The sequence below is a fragment of the Schistocerca americana genome, chromosome 5 (genome assembly GCF_021461395.2).
Source record: "Schistocerca americana isolate TAMUIC-IGC-003095 chromosome 5, iqSchAmer2.1, whole genome shotgun sequence".
Taxonomy (NCBI): domain Eukaryota; kingdom Metazoa; phylum Arthropoda; class Insecta; order Orthoptera; family Acrididae; genus Schistocerca; species Schistocerca americana.
In genome coordinates this window covers 602,079,073-602,096,166 of record NC_060123.1, presented here as the reverse complement: position 1 = coordinate 602,096,166, position 17,094 = coordinate 602,079,073, and the positions used below count along the sequence as shown (strand labels likewise).

The following is a 17,094-nucleotide window of genomic DNA, read 5'->3' as shown; positions in this document are numbered from 1 at the left end:
AAATATTGTGTGTAGTATGTAATATTCACTATAGTCTTCAAGTTTTACTTCCATTTACACGGAACAATCTACGTATATATTGCATGTCTTTGATATACACTCCTGGAAATTGAAATAAGAACACCGTGAATTCATTGTCCCAGGAAGGGGAAACTTTATTGACACATTCCTGGGGTCAGATACATCACATGATCACACTGACAGAACCACAGGCACATAGACACAGGCAACAGAGCATGCACAATGTCGGCACTAGTACAGTGTATATCCACCTTTCGCAGCAATGCAGGCTGCTATTCTCCCATGGAGACGATCGTAGAGATGCTGGATGTAGTCCTGTGGAACGGCTTGCCATGCCATTTCCACCTGGCGCCTCAGTTGGACCAGCGTTCGTGCTGGACGTGCAGACCGCGTGAGACGACGCTTCATCTAGTCCCAAACATGCTCAATGGGGGACAGATCCGGAGATCTTGCTGGCCAGGGTAGTTGACTTACACCTTCTAGAGCACGTTGGGTGGCACGGGATACATGCGGACGTGCATTGTCCTGTTGGAACAGCAAGTTCCCTTGACGGTCTAGGAATGGTAGAACGATGGGTTCGATGACGGTTTGGATGTACCGTGCACTATTCAGTGTCCCCTCGACGATCACCAGTGGTGTACGGCCAGTGTAGGAGATCGCTCCCCACACCATGATACCGGGTGTTGGCCCTGTGTGCCTCGGTCGTATGCAGTCCTGATTGTGGCGCTCACCTGCACGGCGCCAAACACGCATACGACCATCATTGGCACCAAGGCAGAAGCGACTCTCATCGCTGAAGACGACACGTCTCCATTCGTCCCTCCATTCACGCCTGTCGCGACACCACTGGAGGCGGGCTGCACGATGTTGGGGCGTGAGCGGAAGACGGCCTAACGGTGTGCGGGACCGTAGCCCAGCTTCATGGAGACGGTTGCGAATGGTCCTCGCCGATACCCCAGGAGCAACAGTGTCCCTAATTTGCTGGGAAGTGGCGGTACGGTCCCCTACGGCACTGCGTAGGATCCTACGGTCTTGGCGTGCATCCGTGCGTCGCTGCGGTCCGGTCCCAGGTCGACGGGCACGTGCACCTTCCGCCGACCACTGGCGACAACATCGATGTACTGTGGAGACCTCACGCCCCACGTGTTGAGCAATTCGGCGGTACGTCCACCCGGCCTCCCGCATGCCCACTGTACGCCCTCGCTCAAAGTCCGTCAACTGCACATACGGTTCACGTCCACGCTGTCGCGGCATGCTACCAGTGTTAAAGACTGCGATGGAGCTCCGTATGCCACGGCAAACTGGCTGACACTGACGGCGGCGGTGCACAAATGCTGCGCAGCTAGCGCCATTCGACGGCCAACACCGCGGTTCCTGGTGTGTCCGCTGTGCCGTGCGTGTGATCATTGCTTGTACAGCCCTCTCGCAGTGTCCGGAGCAAGTATGGTGGGTCTGACACACCGGTGTCAATGTGTTCTTTTTTCCATTTCCAGGAGTGTATTTTGTGCTTATTGTACATATGTGATCTTGTGATTCCATTCCAGTTATTTATGTATCAGTTTATTAAGCACCAATTATTTATACTTGGCTGATCCAATAAATTTTTTCTCCACAGTAAAAAAAAAAAAAAAAAAAAAATAATAATAATTTAGTTACCGTTTCTCGACGTCAGTGCCTCTTATGCTTATTGCAATCCGTTCATTAAGGACAGCGTGCTCCAGAACTGATATTGTTATTTCTCTGATGAAGCGTTGCTGCGTTTATCAGAGTCCATGAACTCGCAGATCTATCGAAGTTAGTGCAATGAAAATCCCATCAGTCACTGCAGAGGTGTGGATGGGGGTCAAGAGAGGGCATCTGACCCCTCCCTCCCTGGAATCTGGAGTACAGAGTCTTGAAGTGATTTCCCATGACTTTTGCTACACATGTCGTTTAGCCACTTGTAGTATTACTTGGCCTATAGCAACGAAATAGTACTGTGGTTCAGCAAATTCGTTTGGGTGTATTTGAATCTTGCGCGTCCTCCACCTCCCCTACACGCGCACACAGACACACACACAGACACACACACACACACACACACATACACTTCCCCGCAGATAAATTTCTGCAGACGCTCGTGTCAGTTACGTAAAGAGCCTGTACATAATGTAAAACGAGACTGTGGTGTGCCGTTAGTGAAACACGAATGAAGACCGTACTTTCTTCACCAAACCGTAACCTCTGATATGTATCTGAACAGTTAAGTTACAACCTTTTTTTTCCAGAAAGGGACTACCAGCGAAAGTACCTACTGTTATTTCGTGTGGGACACAGCAGGAGCACAGACTGCCAATCGATATTAACCGTCAGTTAGTAGATACTGAAGGTTGCGAATCTAACGCCTACCGAGGTAACGCAAACTTGATTTTCATTATTTCATTCTATTACTGGCCGAATTTAAAAACTTAAAATGCATTCATAATCTGTTCATTAAGAAGTATAATCTAGCGGTAAAGATTTAAAATAGTGAGCGAAGTATAAAAAATCAGCAACTGTCATATATAATGAGGCACCTTAATTAATGACGCCCAAATTACCCACACTATATTTATCCAGCATTTCAGAATGTGAGCGCATAGGCGACTTCCAACGTAATTTCGAATCTCTTCGGAAGTTTCTGTCGTCGAAATATCCCACGAAATAATGAAAGGAAATAAGCTTATCGAATCCTGCCTCGGGCATGGATGTGTGTGACGTCCTTAGGTTAGTTAGGTTTAAGTAGTTCTAAGTTCTAGGGGCCTGGTGACCTCAGAAGTTAAGTTCCATAGTGCTCAGATCCATTTGAACCATTTAAGCTTATCGCTCACTACATTTCAGTTTTTCATGGAGTAAAATCTCAGCATCTGGCATGACGTTATACTTTATTACTTAATTTTAATCATAAAAATCAACAGTCTCTGTTGATTTTTAAGTCCGCAGCTCGTGGTCGTGCGGTAGCGTTCTCGCTTCCCGCGCCCGGGTTCCCGGGTTCGATTCCCGGCGGGGTCAGGGATTTTCTCTGCCTCGTGATGACTGGGTGTTGTGTGATGTCCTTAGGTTAGTTAGGTTTAAGTAGTTCTAAGTTCTAGAGGACTGATGACCATAGATGTTAAGTCCCATAGTGCTCAGAGCCATTTATTTTTGTTGATTTTTAAAATTAAAATTGATCCAGTTGCTGACAGGGCCGCAAAATGTTGAAAATATCTAAATTTACTTTATTACTTCTTTACTACTAACTCTTCTCGTCACACATTTTGTAGTGACAGTGTTTTATATACCAAAGAACGTACCTGCAAAATTATATCATTGTACGAAATACGAGGCCTGTTCAGAAAGTAAGCTCCGATTGATTGCCAAATTGAAATCACAGTGAACATCAGAAATGTTTTACTTGTAACAATTAGCTACACCTTTCAGCTACTTCTCTACGTAGTCGCCGTTCTGACTTAGACTTTTGTCATAGCGTTGTACCAACTTTTCAATAGCCTCATCGTAGAAGGCAGCCGCCAGTGCTTTCCGCCAATTCTCCACGCTGGCCTACACCTCGTTGTCTGTGTCAAAATGTTGTCTTCAAAGACAGCGGTTCATGTGACCAGAGATGAAACTCAGGGGGAGACAATTGCGGACTGTATTGTGGGTAATCTAACATTTCCATTTGAAAACGATGCAGGAGCATCTTCATTGCCCCTGCAGAATGCGGCTGAGAATTGTCGTGAAGACGAAACAGCACGACAGTTATGTAATGTTAGCTGCATAGCTTCAGGCGAAATTTCTCACCAGGCCCTCGTACTTGGCGGCAGACACTATTTTCTAGACATCTTTACGCACTCGCTGCGAGCTCAGAAATGAGAAGAGCGACGTGATGCTAACTGGGGTTATACTAGAGACACTACCCAACACATCTGTGCAAAGCTTTGTCGGATTTTCATAGTCGTTTCCATTTCGCGACCGATCGGAGCTTACTTTCTGAACGCCCCTCGTAGTTCATAAAATATGAGGTCATAAACTTCGAGATGTTTGAGAAACTATCTTTTCTGAAAACGGAACGCGAATTAGCCAGACATTACTCATCCAGTGTTTCATAATGAGTGCCTTGAAGGTAGGTGGAACACATAGACTCATTTGTAAAGTAATCAGACGTTTGAAGCTGTTTTTTTTTTGCATGGAATTAGATCCATTAAAGAATTAGGGGTGGGTAGTTACTGGTGCGTCTGTCACAGTCTAGGATAGTTTTTGTCATCATAAACACGTCGTAATAGTGTCACAGACGCAATCGTGTGTGGGCTTTTGCATTGTCGTGCATGAAATAATCAGTTTTTTGGTTAGTTGTTGCAGAACTGCAACACCGATTGTTCGGAGAGTTCAAAAATAATCTGATGTTTCCGTTGGAAAAAAGAGAGCGAGAGGGGGAGAGAGAGAGAGAGAGAGAGAGAGAGAGAGAGAGAGAGAGAGTATCCGAATTGATCAGCATGGTCCCTGAATAAGCAATAAATGTTATATACCTGCAGGCAGTGCATCTGATTAATAAAACGACTATATATATGGTGACAGGTCCAAGAACATTCTATTCAAGTTAACAAAAGTCGGGCACAAAATAAATTCAAAATACTGTGTTAACTTTAATGCAGTATTGAAAATCTTTGAGAGCCCACGATACATTCTGACAAATAATAATTTTTTATTGTTCCTGTACTTTATAACATTTTTTCTCCTCACACATTCACAAAATATAATGAAGAACACTGCTCGGCATCTGAGAAGTACAGTGAACTGTCAACAAGGAGCATGTCACCAGCAGGTCACGTCGACTTCATCTTACCCGTTAGGGCACGCTCTAGTAAGTACACAATTGGCCCACTTGAACAAATGCTCCGCGTGCGTTGCACATGCGAGCAATTTCAGTGCGGCGACCTTTCGGTTCTTCAGCCGACAAAAAAGCACCTCCCGCAGTCGTCTTGCTCTTCGAGTGAGCGCACTATATATATATATATATAACACTCCTGTCCGCTACTGCTATACCATAACCTCGAAGCTGGAGGCAGGTTGTGAAATAAAGCTGTCTTATTAAAGTTATTATGGTATAAAGCAACAGAGCAGTGTTACCCTCTGAGAGGAATTTTGTTATGTTGACCGTCTTGTACCTAACGGAGGTGGCTTATCGGAAATGAAAGTCAGAATTACGTAAATGTTTGAACAGTAACAAACGAAATTTTGCCTATCTGCACTGTTTAATGGATAAAGAAAACGGTCGCCAGCCTAACTAGACAAGAGAATGATTAACATTCTCTTTCAAGAAAATAGTTATTAGTAATTTTAACGGATAAACACAACCTATACTTTGCCACACGCGAGTGCAATGAACTCTGACACACACATATGTTTACGGTAAGATTGAAACTAACAGTTAGAGCAGCACAAACTATTTGCGAAATTATAACAGATACCGAAACACACTATTACTTTCAGGGCTTACACAAACTGAATGGTCTTTATAACGTTATTATTACTATTCAATGCAGACTCATTAATTGGATATAGTTTAAGTCTCTCTCAGTTAAATACTTTACTATTTAAAATGAAAGTTAATTGGAATCCACTAACAGGTTGCTTCTCACTATCATTTGAATAAAGATATTATGGTTTTCCTAATTAGTGGTCTTTCCGTTACTTGTTACCGAGCATTAACACAATAGACAAACTGTGGATTCTGTTATACTATTAGTATGCACTTCTAATACACAAGAGAGACAAACACTTAGCAAACATGAGTATATAACGCTTCAAAACTGCAGTTTTCCACTTTTACTACCGTGAGACACCTTCTGCGATTTACAACAGCCAGTAATGTGATCATTTATTAAGCAAAACTTTATAAGCCTCAGTCTTAAGAACTTTTAATTTGAAGTTGGCAACAACACATTAATAAGCAGTTTTACTAGGAAAATTATTTTTATCAAGCATCATTAACTTTAACTCACTCTCTTGGCACATTAACTTTAACTTTCTTTTAACTATGTTCAAGAGGCATCAATTAGCAAAACACTGGCCTCTAATGTTCTTTCAGTAAGGACACTCGGATATCACTTTAGTTCAAACTGAGAGGAACCTGAGAGGTGTTATGACGGAGAGAAAAATCAAGGTAGGTACATAAATTCAAATATAAATTACCTTATATTTGAGCACACTAACACATCCATTAAGCTGATCCTTCACTGTATATCATTGTAGCTTTCCGATGCAATGATTGCGCAATGTGGTGGCAACTGCATGTAGGTAGGTGGAATTGCAGGTAGAATTGCTGTACTCTGTCAGTTCTTGGTGGCGATGATATATACAAAGTCCAGAATAGTTCCAGCTATTTATCCATCCATACGAGGCATTGGAAAGTAGCAGAAAAAGCCTCTCTCGGAACCAGCACAATATGCATCTTTTACGTGGCAATGCTTGTCCCCAACTGACTCTTGTTCCACCTTTTTCACCTAGGCCAACCACAATTTGCGCGCGCTACTCAGTTCCGTTCCCGAGGGGAACCACACTACCTTTTATACATTAAAGAACTAAGAACCATAAGTGAGGATCAGCAGTTTACATAACAGCAACCAAATTCATTCAATAAAACAGAACACTTGCACATATTTACATTTCCACAAAAAATTATTCACACAGAAATTATAATTATATAGAGTAAGTTTTGTTCATTCCAAATGGGACAAAGAATTTAAATGACAGATATACTACATTGCATAGGATCAAATCATGACATCAAAGTTTTAACAAAGAAAGGAGTATACAGTTTTGTGTTATCGTTCAATCAAACAATATTTAGAGAAGCTTAATGATGTAATATTAAATGAAACAAAAGCAAAATAAATCAGTAGAGCATTAGAGCTATGGTGTTACACACACACACACACACACACACACATATATATATATATATATATATATATATATATATATATATATATATAAACAAAAAAACTGTGTACGATAACTTAAATACAACCTAGGTGGAAGAATCCCCTTTAGTATAGCCAACTTTTCTACTGTTTAAAAATAGGTTATTTCATGAAAACTGTTCCAACCGTTCATGTTCTTATTTATGAATAGAATAAGATCTTCCTCTCTTCAGATATTGTAAAAAAATAGGTCATTTTTCGCTTACCGATATCTGGCCTCACTTATGGAAGAACACTCATGGAAAAATTATGCAAGCCGTCATGGAACATGTGCAATGTGTCACGAAAACAAATCAAAATATATAGAGGCTCAGAAGAAAAAAAGCAAGAAATCCACTATTAAAACGTGAGTGCGGCGTGGGTTGGTTACCCTGCCATTGTTAGACACCCCTCAAAAACAGTGTAATTGTCAAAACTTTATAGTAAAGAGACTTTGACGTTGACAGCCCGTTCCGTTGACGACTTGTGTGAATGTCATCATTGACGACTTGTATGAATATCATCTTTGACGACTTATATGAATGTCGTTATTTGAAATGCTTTTTTTGGAATGTTTTGTCTTTCCCATCCTTTAAGTACGAATCGACCATGAGCTGTTTCGTTACCAGCTCAACTACAGATTTGGACCAGTTAATTTTCGTTGTAAACGAACGACTCTCTCTGCCGGCCGGAGTGGCTGAGTGGTTCTAGGCGCTACAGTCTCGAACCGCGCTACCGCTACGGTCGCAGGTTCGAATCCTGCCTCGGGCATGGCTGTGTGTGATGTCCTTAGGTTAGTTAGGTTTAAGTAGTTCTATGTTCTAGGGGACTGATGACTTCAGCAGTTAAGTCCCATAGTGCTCAGAGCCATTTTTGAACGACTCTCTGGTCAAACTCAGTTAGTCATTGTGGGTGCGCGTCATGTGCGTACAGGTAAATCAACCATCAACCTCATCGTGAGTCAGTCGGTGTCGTAAGCAATTAGTTGACTGTGCCAAAGCCACCCTGGGTGGCTATGACTGTGCCTACTGCTGAGTGTGGAGTCTTCTGTGAGCGACTAAGATTTCTTATGCTTTAGGTGGATTATGTTTCAACCTGCCAGGTTAGCCGAGAGCACTAATCCACTGCTTCCTGGACTCGGGTAGGCCCACTGGCCCGGGATCGAATCCACCTTGCAGATTACCGACGTCGGCCGGTGTGCTGGCCAGCCTGGATGTGGATTTTAGGCGGTTTTCCACACCCTGCTAGCTGAATACTCGGCTGGTCCCCACGTTCCACCTCAGTTACATGACTCGCAGACATCTGAACAGGTTCACAGTATTCCATGGATTACACTAGATGCAGACACCAGGGGTACACTAATTATGTCACGGGGGTACGGGGTGGCAGCAGGAAGGTCATCCGTCCACCCCTTAAAACTAACCTTGCCAAATCTGTGCCTACCATACGAAACTGTGGGACAAGGCACTAGTAAAAGAGAAAAGAAGAGATGGTTTATGTTTCAAACTAAGTTCTGCACACATTCTAGCAAAGGAAGTACGTCAGCATTTATGTTCTGGATGGCTGTGCGCACATTTGTTGGGCTTGCACTTAGGTATAACTGAAGATTGTCAGCACATAAAAGAGATTCACAATGGGAGATGATTCGACACGTCTTTAACGTATAATGAGAAAAGCAATGGGTCCAATACTGATCCTTGTGGGACCCATGATACCACATTATTCCATTATGGCCTCTTTGTTCCAATCATTATGCTCTGTTCGCGGGATGTAAGGTATGTGTGGAGATCTGGCGAGTATGGTGGATGTTTAAGTTGCACCATCCTCTTTTTTGCCAGGAACTGTTTGAGATATTGGCTGTGTGTGCATGCATTGTCGTGAACAAAAAACCAGGAACCTTGTTGTTCATACTTCAGTTGTCCCCTTCGTAGACGTTGCATGAAACGGCTCAAAATTTCAACGCCGTTCCCTCAGGTAGAAATTCCTTGTGGATAATGCCCCGAAAAAAATGTTGAGCATCGTTTTGATGCGTGATTTTTCGGCTCTGACCTTTCTCTGATGAGGTGATGTCGGAGAATGCCTTTCCACGCGTTGCAGTTTCGTTTCAGGGTCGTAACACAGATACCAGGTTTCATCCTCAGTGACCATACAGTTCAAGAAATTGAGTGTTGCATCTACCGTTTCGACAAAATTCTGTGAAGCCTCTAAATGTGCCTGCTTCTGATTGTCAGTCAAGTGATGGGGCACAAGACATCAACACGTTTCCCTCTTCCCTAAATCCTGGGTAAGGATTTGTCGCGCTGATTCACGGTTCATCTAGAGTTCATCCGCTATCGTGTGCAACAGTTAATCCACGGTCGTTCGTGATTAATGTCCTCACTTTCTCAAGGTTTTCGTCACTGACGGCGGTCGCCGGTCGTCCGCTACAGGGGATTGTGAGAAATACAGTTTCCCGGCCTCCTCAAAAATGGGCGACCTACTCGTAAACACACTTCATGGACAGTGCTTGATCCCCATAAACACGTACCAGCATTGCATGCGTTTCTTTCGGTGTCTTGTCGAGCTTAAAACAAAACTTTAAATTGGTCCTTTGCTCGTTCATTGTCCTGTTCAGAATCAATGCACTGAACAAGCACTTCGCCCAACAGCTCAAAAACGGAACACACACGATGCTCAACTAAACTACGGTGGGGGGCAGGTTGTGAACACCGGCCGCTATGCAGGAGCAGCATTGTAAGTCGCCAGTGCTGCCTGATCGACTGTTCTGACGTCATTCACCGAAATTTATTGTCAGAGGTTGTACTAGGGGGGGACCCAAAAATAACCGGAATTTCTTTCTAGAAAGCATATGCTTTATTGTTTTCAAATACAACCTTCATCTTCTTCAAAGTACTCTCCATTAGCATTAATACTATTGTCCAAAGATATGTGTGATGTCCTTAGGTTAGCTAGGTTTAAGTAGTTTTAAGTTCTAGGGGACTGATGACCTGAGCAGTCAAGTCTCATAGTGCTCAGAGCCACTTGTCCAAACGTTCATTCCACTGTTCGGAGCACCTTTTAAATTTGTCCTTTTTGATACCTGATAGCACTTACATGACATTGCATTTTACATCTTCCACGTCCGCAAAACGCTTCCCTCTCAAGTCTCTTTTGATCCTCGGGAATAGGAAGAAGTCTGAGGGTACGAAATCCGGCGAATAGGGCGCGTGGGTCAAGGTAGTCGTCTTTGTTGATGCCAAAAACTTTCGAACGCTGAGAGCCGTGTGTGCGGGAGCATTGTCGTGATGCAGGAACCACGCCAGAATCCCACAGAGCCGGTCGTTTTCGCGACAAACTTCTGCGAAGCTGTTTCATAACCTCCAAATAGAATTTTTGGTTTACTGTCTGGTTTTCAGGGACAAATTCAGAGTGTACAATCGCTTTGATGTCAAAAAAACTGATCAACATCGTTTTCACATTCAGTTTAACTTGTCGAGCTTTTTTTGGTCGAGGTGAGCCAGGTGACTTCCACTGTGATGGCTGTTGTTTACTTTCTGGATCGTACCATGACTCATCACCTGTAATGATTTTGTTGGAAAAATGTGGATCATCTTTGAATATGTCCTTCATTTCGAGACAAGCTTGAACGCTACGATCCCTTTGATCTCCGGCAAGAAGCTTAGACACGAATGTTGCTGCCACTCTTCGCATCCTAAAATCGATGGTCAAGATGCGCTGAATTGAGCTCCGGGATAACCCAGACAAGTTCTCGAGTTGGTCGATTGTCCTCCGTCGATCTTCACTGATGAGATCACGGATTTTGTCGATGTTGTCTTTGCTTCGAGCAGTTGAAGGTCGACCGGAACGGGGCTGATCTTCAACCACCATTTCTCCCTTTTTGAACCGAGAAAACCATTCATACAGTTGTGTTTTATTAAGAGCATGGTCTTTGTAGGCTGTCTGAATCATCGCAACAGTTTCTGCTGCGTTCTTGCCGAGCAAGAAACAAAACTTCACTGCCGCATGTTGTTCGTAAGAACTAGCCATTTCCTCGTGTCACGTCTGCACTGTACGCATACTCAAAGAACTGTCAAAGAAACCACACTTCTCACTGTTGGGTGACGCCGCGTGGCAGAATGACTCAGCAGAGCTCCTACTACAATTCTCTGGCGGCGCAACCTGCTACTACAAGTACAAGATGTGCAGCATTACGATTCCGCTTACTTTTGGGTCCCCCCTGGTATAATAATAAATCAGTACTTAAATACATATAATTATAAAACTGTCAGTATATTTAGAACGGGAAGCCGATATTTTTATAGCCCATTACGTCGATATCTTTACCGTCAATATATCGATATATGGGTACTTTTTTCAATCTATCGAGGGTGGATAATAATGTTCTTTTAAATACTGGTATATTGGATACCCGATATTTTTAAAAATATCAACAGTCCTAGTACCATCCTGCATAGCAGACAGCTCTCACAACACACGCAAATTTAACGGTGACATATAAACGAAAATGACCACTCGAGATAGGCAAGATTCAGTACAGGAATAAAACGCCAGGTGCCCTGCAGTATAACCACAGTCCAACATAACAGTCGCGACACTCATTACTGTAAAAGTTGTTACCGTTTGATGGATGGAACTACACTAGCGCTCTAAGCGGCGTGTAAGGTGAACGTCACACGCGTCGTAAGCATAATGTTTGTTTTGCATCCATTTCCTACGTATTTTACGAAATATTTGAGTTATTTTCTTGCCTCCAACGGTTTGTGTAGTATCAGAAGGCATATATGTTTCTAAAACGATTCTAAAATAAGCACAAGTATGGACAAAAACCATTAATCGAGTGGCAAGCTACAACACATTCGTGAAGAAACATTTGTGACGTTGGACAGAATTGCGACTTACCACGTTGGTAACAAAAGAATATAAACACACAGATTCACACATGTACTTCTACATGCGAAAGCGATCGACAGCTCATTTATCGTTCTGTAGGCCTACTGTGTTTGTCATTGTCGCCTGTTGCCACAAGTGCGACCTTTATATTATTCTAAGTGGGACAAGCAACTGCCAAATAGTGGGAGAAATATGTTGAAAACTTTATAATGAGCTGATTACATTACATTTCACGCAAAACCAAATATTTGAATAATTTTCGAAACTCTGCCAGTGAACAGTGCTAGCAAAATAATGTCATCACACGAAGGGAGCAAGGGAAATTAAGTGACTAACAACAGACGTGAATGAAATACATACCTACAGACTTCAACATTCGTTAGTCCTTGTTCATGTGATCCTTCTGATACAGTTTCTGTCGCTGTCTGTAGGCACTTTCCTTTTCCTGTAATAGTTTTGCACGAAGTCTAGCGATCTGCACATTCTGACACTTCACACGATTTTGTAAGACACTTGATCTAACCACTTCATCGCCAAAGCAGGTCTGTTTGACGATTCACACGAATCTGACACTGATACATGGAGAGTTGAACTGGTTGCTTCTATGCCATAGGACCGTTTTATAGCTTTAGATGGATTGTCGAATCTTTGTGGCAATTTACTCTTCATCGTCAGTTTAGGTAGCTTATTTGGGATGTCAAACAGTGTGGGTACTGCATTCCACAAGAGTTTATTACTGTCTTCGTTCATGGACTGGTTTTATTCGAAATGTAGCGAACAAAACCTAATATTATTATACAGGTAAACTGGGTCTTTTTTCATAAGGTCTTCTCGTCTGCTATTAACTATTCATTTTCTGCTCCTAAAACGAAACATTAATCATTAATACACATGTAGTTTGTAAGTGAATCCTGACGATAACTCGATGTTACATACCTCTCAGGATCCTTAGGAAACCTAAAAAAAAGACGGCTGTGGTGTCTTCTTCCTGTTGTTGCTGCAATTTATTGCGCTACAAACACTCCCACTTGTAAAAACAATTGTAGAAATCAAAATAAACAACCACTATTCGCTCTCACGATAGCGCCGAACTCACAATTTAACCTATTGGCCGCTTGGGGCGCTGCTGGCGCGGTAGGCAACAAAATCGAGGCGAAGTGTCGCAACTGTTACTTTAGACTGTGGTATAACTGCTTGTTGCGAGTCGTCATGTCAGACAATGAAGTTGCTCGTCTAAAAGCGTTTTATCGGATACAGTGATTGCGCCCTGTCGAGTGTTCCTAGTGGGTGCTTGATAATGAGACGGCTGTGTGTGTGTGCAGGAGCCGTTCCAGTGCGAAGTGGAGCACCAGCTGGGCGTGCGCTGCCTCAACTCGGGGCCCGTCGTTTGCCGCGTCTCGCTGGACCGCGGCGGCTACGTGCCCGGCGAGACCATCGGCATCTCGGCCAGCGTGCACAACCGGAGCCGCGTCACCATCAGCTCCACAAAGGCCTGCCTCACCGAGGTGCGTTTCTCGTCTCAGCACAGCCGCCGAGCTGTTCACTGGCCGGTTACCGTTTGGTCCCATTTGACTACATTATATACGTACTACGTATAGCACACGACAGCTAAATGTAACGTCGTAAAATATTTAACCTACATGTTACACTTCAAACAAAAAATTATCAAATTTTATACTAATTTTGTACATTCAGTTACGTTTGTATTTATATGTATCTCTTAAAGTTATGTAAATAATCTTGAAATCATATGGCTACAGTACCAACTCACAAATATATATATATATATATATATATATATATATATATATATATATATATATATATATATATATATATGCTTTCAATAATTTACATTTGGTTGTTGTTTTATAATTGGGTATAAATATTATTTTCACGCATAGCTAACTACAGTACATACATAAGATTAATAAAATATCCCCCATTATTTACATACATACTGCTCTATATTGTAATATTGCTTTTGGGCTACATAATCATTAAGGAGGATTGTTTTAACCGAGGACAGTCCTATTGTTCTCAAAAACTTGACGATAACAGTATGAATTTACTGCAGCACTTGCAAATGTTAAAATATCACAATATCTCACAGTACAAATGGGTATTGATACGAGGGCTATCCACAAAGTACATTACGTTTTGGAATTAAAAATAAATAAAGTATTAGAAATTTTTTTATTATATACAGATGAAAGCCACACTTAAATACTACTTTTCTACATAGTTGCCATTTAAATTAAGGCACTTATCGTAGCGATGGACGAGCTTGGAAATTCCTTCGTCGTAAAATTCGGCCGCCTGCGCCACTCTTTCCAGCAGAATTTTTGTTTTTTAGCTTAATGCGGTATTCTCTACATCTTTGGCTGGCGTTTTCTCAAATTTATTGATGTATTCTTCTGCCTGCTGGCCTAAATGTACTTTTTATGTATAAGCATCTACATCTGATACATTTTCTTTAAAAAAATTAATTCTGATATCTGACCAACATTTGTTTCAATTTTATTTCTCCCCTTAATTTTGGAAATATCTTTTCTGTCAGTTCTAATTCCCAGATCTGATTTTATGACAAACCAAGCAGTCTCTGATTTGTGTCCATGGGCCAGGACGTGTTTTTGTTAGCCATATCCTTTACTGATTTCACTACCCTCTTAAGTAAGATTTTATACCATTTAATGTAACTAATGGCAACAGGGTCTTCATTATATTTCAGTTGCTTGTGCAGTTGTTTTTTTTTCCCCATTGTATATTTGTTCTAGCAGTGATCCATTTCAGCTTATTTGACACTTTTGTGTGGCATACTCTAAGTGGAAAAATTTCATTAAATAGTAAGCACAACCTCCAGTTCCATGTCTTTCCATTTCATACAGGAGCAAGTGATGGTTTATACAATCAAATGCTTTTGTGACATCACAGAATAACCCTGAAACTTTTCTTGACTTGTCTAAGGCAGAACTGATTTTTTTCACAAACTCATTAATAGCCTTTATTGTGTTTTTGCCTGTTTGAAAGCAATATTGATCATCTGAAATTATATTTGATTTTGTCTATAAATTTTTTAATTTACATTACCACAACTCTCTCCAATATTTGTGAAAAAATTAGTGGAAAAATTCATTAAGTACATGTAAAACATTTTCTAAAAATAGGTAAAAATTCACAGAGATTGGAATATCATTTTCAGCTTGCCACTTTCATATCTTCTAATTTAGAGCAGAACAATTTTAAATTTTCAATGGTAAAATGTGGTTTGCTATAAGTTTTCATAGTACTTGGTTCATTTGCATTATTTCAATAAACAGAGCAAAGCGGTCTGAAATCCTAAGTCTTCCTTGTGTCATCAGCTTTATAATTTGTTAAAATATTGTCAGTACAGATTCATGTACTTTTTATTTTCTTATGTGACTCCATGAAGTTTACCTTGAAACCAAATTTTTTGGTTAAATACATACACTTTATTGAGCCACTGGTTACATTCTCAAGCAGACGCTTTAATAGTTGTGTGTCTAAGTAGTGAAGATATGCTTAAACAATTCTGTCTGTGTGGTCTTTATTTCTTGTGTCATATGAATGTACACCTGCATTCTTTTTGGTAATAAGGTGTCTTCTGTTAATGAGACTATTACTCACCAAAGCAAATTGAAGACCTGGCTAGGGTATCAGAACTGTGGAATATTGTCACACACTACACTTCTGTACACCAATGTCTTGCAAAGTACAACAATTAAACACTGACTGACACTTTTGTTAGACGATAGTCCTTGTGCACTTTGATATTTATTCACAGTGTAATGTGTATAATATATTCACCACTGACAGGTTTAATTCTGATTTTTTGAAATGCCATGTTTTGTTGTAACAAATTCATATTGTTTGTGCACAAGATGACACATTCATCCCAACAACTTTTAAAAACAAATTCCATAGCATACTTTTTCCTTGTAGTTTTCTTGATCATGTTAAAAGTTCAGCTCCGTGCAACATAAAAATGTGATATTTTGCAAAGTAGTTTTTTTGTATAGTTCATAGTATTTCAGAAATTACTGCCCAAATATGCATTAACCCATGTCATAAATGGAATATTTATTGTAAGAATTTTACTTCATGTTTTTTTGGGGTCCGTTCTTGAGTACCACTCTTCTCATTACCATGTCCCTTGTGCCGTAATTTGCCCAGAGAGTCATCAGTCATCTGACTGGTTTGATGTGACCCATTACGAGTTTCTCTCATGTTTCAAATTTTCATTTCAGAGTAGCACCTGCAACATATGTCTCCAATTATTTGCTGTATGTATGTATTCCACTCTCTGTCTGCCCCAGCAGTACTCTACAACTTCAGTTAATAACATGAAAGCTAGTCCCTAATATGTCTCAGCATATGTGCTATCATCCTGTTCCTTCTTCTTGTCAGTGTTTCCCATATGTTCTTTCCACAATGATTCTGTGAAGAACCTCCTCATTCCTTACCTTATCACTTAACTAATTTTCAGCATTCTGAAAATGCTTCAATTTTTTTTCTGTTCTGGCTTTCACACAGTCCATGTTTCACTACCATACAATGCTATGCTACAAATGTTAGAAATTTCTTCCTCAGATGAAGGCCTATGTTTCTTGGACAAAAATGACATTATTGCAGTGTTTCTCTGATTTTTATGTCCTTGCTCTATCCATAATGTGTTATTTTGCTGCCCAGGTAGCAGAATTCCTAAACTTTGTCTGCGTCGTGATCCCCAGTTCTGACGTTAAGTTTCTCGCTGTTCTCATTTCTGCTACATCTCATTACTTATGTCTTTCTTGGATTTACTGTCAATTCATATTCTGTATTCATTAGACTGTTCATTCCATTCAGCAGATCCTGTAAAACTTCTTCACTTTCACTGAGAATCAGAAAATCTTATCATTGATATACTTTCACCTTGAATTTTAATCCCACTCTTGAAACTTCCTGTTATTTCTGTCATAGCTTCTTCAATGTATAGATTGAACAATAGGGTCAAAAGACTACATCCCTGTCTTACACTCATTTTAATATGAAGACTTCATTCTTAGTCTTCCAGTCTTATCGTTCTTTTTGGTTGTTGTATGAACTGTATATTACCCACCTTTGCCTATACTTAACCAAATTTTTCTCAGAATTTCAAACTTCTTGCACCATTTCAGTTTCAAATGCTTTTTCCAAGTCAATATATCCTATGAATAAGTATTGA

At 40.9% G+C, this 17,094-nt stretch overlaps 1 protein-coding gene across 1 annotated transcript in view; it reads left to right on the top strand.

The window, feature by feature from the left end:
• The window catches only part of LOC124615625 (arrestin domain-containing protein 17), a 160,273-nt gene that overhangs the window by 128,708 nt on the left and 14,471 nt on the right, over positions 1-17,094 (top strand). The window contains exon 4 of the mRNA XM_047143631.1: positions 13,193-13,375. Coding sequence (XP_046999587.1) covers positions 13,193-13,375 — 183 coding nt within the window. The remainder of the gene's footprint in view (positions 1-13,192; positions 13,376-17,094) is intronic.